Raw genomic sequence first — 4,025 nt, 5'->3', positions numbered from 1 at the left:
CCACAACTTTTGTAAGTCAATATAGATAAATAAATGGAAAACTTTTGTCTTAAAAAAAATCATTTCTAAGAGAAGACTTGAGTAGAAAGGTAATGTCAATGTCAAAGCTAATGATTGAACTCTTTGTTGTAGTTATTGTACTTTGCGCTTATAAGTATAATCGTAATATTAATAAGGGAGTTGTAATGGAGTGGGTAAATAACACAAATATTAACATAAATTTAACTATCATTTCAATGTCAAATATTCATTAATTTTAATTACATGTGCATTTATATAGAGAATTATTTTGTTGGCCCTTGGTTTGTTGGTGAAGTTGAATGGCTCATTAAGCCCACCAAGGTTCAAGTCTTGAAGTCTTGCTAAGTGCAAGGCTCCATCATGATAAGGGGTGAGACCAAGATTGTGCCTCAGACGAATTTGACGAAATGGATACCTTGTAGTCCTTGGCTCTTAGTCGAAGAGGTTTCAACTACTTTGTGAAGGCCCTCGTTGGGATGGTGTGTTTGTAGGCTTCGGGTCCTTGTTGGGCTATCGTGCTTGCAGGTTTGAACCTCCATTAAAAAAAAAAAATAGTAAACTAACATTATTATCTTAATTATATTTATCTAGAAGTTATGAAAAACACAAATTTCAAGATGTCTATTCGACCTATAACATGAAACTAATATAAACACTTTGGAACCGATATCTCTCAATGTCTTTTAGAGGAAAGGATTCACTAGTTGTGCACACTAATTTCATGCTTCTAAAAGTCATATGTGACAATTTCACATTACTCTTAAATTTTTTAAACCAAAATCCCTCAATATCTTTTAGGGGAACGTTTCACTAGTTGTGCACACTAATTTCATGCCTCTAAAAGTCATATCCGGCCATTCAAATTACTCTCAATTTTTTTAAATGACCTCCTTAACAATCCAATACTTAAACCTAAAATTTTTCCAAATCGAACTCTCTCAACATCTTTAAGGGGAGACAATTCACTAATTGCACACACTAATTTCGTGCCTCTAAAATCATGTGACAATTTCAAATTACTTTCAATTTTTTATAATAACTTGCTTAAAAAAGGTCCAATACTTAAACCTAAAATTTAAGATGCTTATAATTACATAGATGCCAAACTATAATTAATCATTAAATCTTATGCAATATAATTTGTTATCATTCAAATTTAATAAGCATATTTCATTCAATCAATAATGACAACAAAAACAAACTTCAAAGTCAAAACTAATAATGCCATTAAAAAAATTAACACCAAGATAAAATAAAAAAAATACTTATGACAGTAATGGAATATTAACTATCAAAATCGTAAAAGTATATAACGTCACAACTGAAAACCCTCACCAACGATGTTAATCGTTCACCTCTTTTTTGCTGTATAATTACGGGGTTCCGTCGGAAGCAAAAGCGACAAGGACAACCTACCTACTAAAATTAAAAAACAAAACAAAAACAACAACAATAATAATAATAATAATTCATTGACACCCAACGCGCATATAACGGCTCGCTCACGCCTTGTGTCCAAGAAGCCCTTAAAGTCTGCAACCATGTGGCCATCTGCTAAACAGACATGAATGCCCCTTCCTTCTTCCCCTGCAATTAATTCTCTGCATTTCTGCCCTCTTTCTTCTCACTTCACACATAAGTGTTACCAGATTACTAGTTTCAAATGGTGCCGTTTTTTCTCATAATTGGCCTTTTTTTTCTGCCCACCAGTCTCTTGGCAGAAACAAACGACTCTTCCTCTGCCTCTCTGGTTCAGAGAAAATGGACTAATGTTCCTCCTCCGCCGGCGGTCGTATGCACGTCCTGCGTAACATGCGAGAATCCATGCAACCCGGTGCCGCCACCGCCGCCGCCGCCATGCCCTCCGCCGCCAAAGCCACCCCAGATTGAATGCCCTCCGCCGCCAAAGCCGCCGCAGATTGAATGCCCTCCGCCGCCTTCTGGCTTCCACTACATCTTCGCTCCGCCGTATCCTTACGTTAACTACCCTTATGACTATTTTAATGCCGCAGATCGTCTCAACTTTCACGGCAAATTCAGCCTGGTTTGCTTAGTCGGATTTGTTCTGTATATTTTTGTTTAGATTTTAGGGACAAAAGAAAAAATAAAGGAAAAATTGTTGTTGGGCATCTGGGCAAATCCGGGCCAAATGAATGGTCTTCTTGTTGTAGTGTGTTGCAGAAAATTAAGAAATTTAAGAACATTCGGGATTTGATTTCTTTTCATTCCTAAATTGCAGTCACTTTTCTTCCTGTCTTGGATTCATGAAAAATGTTTGCTATCTCATAGGAAATGAATGAGTGGTATACAAACGCATGTTTGCTATCTCGTAGGAAATGAATGAGTGGTATACAAACGCTTTCACGATTCTTATTTGTTTGCACAGGAAAATGTCTGGTATGTAATCTCAAATACAATTTTTTTTGGTTGATATACAGAGATTTCAGAAGGGATTTTTTTCTGTTGTCATGCAAAGATTTCTGTGGTGGATAACAGATCTCGATTAACTTTGCAAAATATTAATCTCTTAATTGTTCTGGTTAAGAAAGTTAATGGGATCATGTAATTTAATTTGTGTTTGAAAGATATGGGGATTTAATCAAGTATAACTTAGTAAAGCGGCATCTTTGTTAATGGCCTCAAGTAAACCGTTTCTCTCGGGTCAGCGGACTTTTTAAAACTCTGGTTAATCTTGGTGCTAGGGTTAAATCTCTCCTCAAGTTAATTAGACTACGCTACAATTACATTGAAGTAATGATTAATTATAATTATGCATGCATTACTTTACTTGGTTTCAATTTTAACCTTGTTTGTGTTAGTGTCCTCCCTTATGCCATGCGACTTTCCTAAAGCAAAGACTTTACATTGTTTTTCTACATTTAGTAGTCTTGGGCATTTTTTCTCTTTTTAAAAGTTCTCAAACTTTCCTAATTCTAATTCAGTTATAACAAACATTGTAAGTTTGATGTCACATGAACATGACACCACCAAAGAGATGCGGTTCTTCTCGTTATGAAAAATGACATTTTTATTAATGATTTTGAAAATTTTACTTTAATCAACTATTTTGTTGGGAAGGTCCGTTTAAAGAATGGAATCCATCTTTATATTATTTAAAATTTTATAAAAGAGTTTTACCTTTTCTCATCTCTTCTAGTTTTCACACCTCGACAATGAAACTCTATGACCTTTGAGGGGAGAGTTCTTTTTGTCCCTATTTGGATGGAGTTTCCTAGGCTTTACCAAAATAGAAGCCTCACTAAGGAATGCCATTTGTGTTTGAGATTGACATTTTTTTCTAGCTTTGCCACCACAGCATGGCTATGTTTGAAATCGATCTCTCAAAAGATGATGAGGAAATCATTGGCATTCCTAGGGACTCAAGTTCCTAAGATCATTTGCAACCAAAACTTCCTTCTACAAGAGAGAGAAGCAAGAGCATAAATTTGCAATAAAGGATGAAATACAATATTAGATCAAATTGTGATCAATATGTAATAGATTATGCCGTGATCAATGCATTACAATGCAATAGATTGAGATTACAAATGAAACCCCTTGGTTATATAACCAAGTCAAAACATAAGATTAGACAAGATCATGACAAGTGTTTTAATCCTATAACATGAGACAATGAATATTAAATGACCTAGGAGACAAGAACTAAATGACAAAAAGATAAGATAAAATCTAGTGTCAATTAAGAATTCAAGAAAGATTCCTAGGACTTAAGTAAACTTAACATGTGAATAGAACTTACTAGTGAACTAGTTAGGTAAAACACCTAATTTACACCACCACCCCACCATAAATGCAACTTAGGAGAAGTAGAAAAATGGAAATGACGCATGGATGATGATTATGTGTCTCATCTACCAGGGCATGTTAAGTATCCATTTATAAAAGATCTCTCACATATAGAGAAAATAAGAAAAACCATTGTGGGAGAAAACTCCTCTCCAAAAATGAGAGTGCAGAAAACATAATCATACATCTAAGTGATG

At 34.9% G+C, this 4,025-nt stretch overlaps 1 protein-coding gene across 1 annotated transcript; it reads left to right on the top strand.

Moving 5' to 3' along the window:
- Nucleotides 1-1,516: 1,516 nt before the first annotated feature.
- Nucleotides 1,517-2,246, top strand: LOC131034215 (uncharacterized). The gene has a single exon (XM_057965607.2). The coding sequence runs from the start codon at nucleotides 1,685-1,687 to the stop codon at nucleotides 2,102-2,104; it is 420 nt and encodes a 139-aa protein (XP_057821590.1). The 5' UTR covers nucleotides 1,517-1,684; the 3' UTR covers nucleotides 2,105-2,246.
- Nucleotides 2,247-4,025: the final 1,779 nt, after the last annotated feature.

Source organism: Cryptomeria japonica, chromosome 3 (assembly GCF_030272615.1).
Source record: "Cryptomeria japonica chromosome 3, Sugi_1.0, whole genome shotgun sequence".
Classification (NCBI taxonomy): domain Eukaryota; kingdom Viridiplantae; phylum Streptophyta; class Pinopsida; order Cupressales; family Cupressaceae; genus Cryptomeria; species Cryptomeria japonica.
This window is presented reverse-complemented; position numbering and strand designations above follow the sequence as displayed.

Excerpts from the sequence above, each read along its gene's own strand:
- LOC131034215 (XM_057965607.2), top strand. The coding sequence starts at position 1,685 with ATGGTGCCGTTTTTTCTCATAATTGGCCTTTTTTTTCTGCCCACCAGT.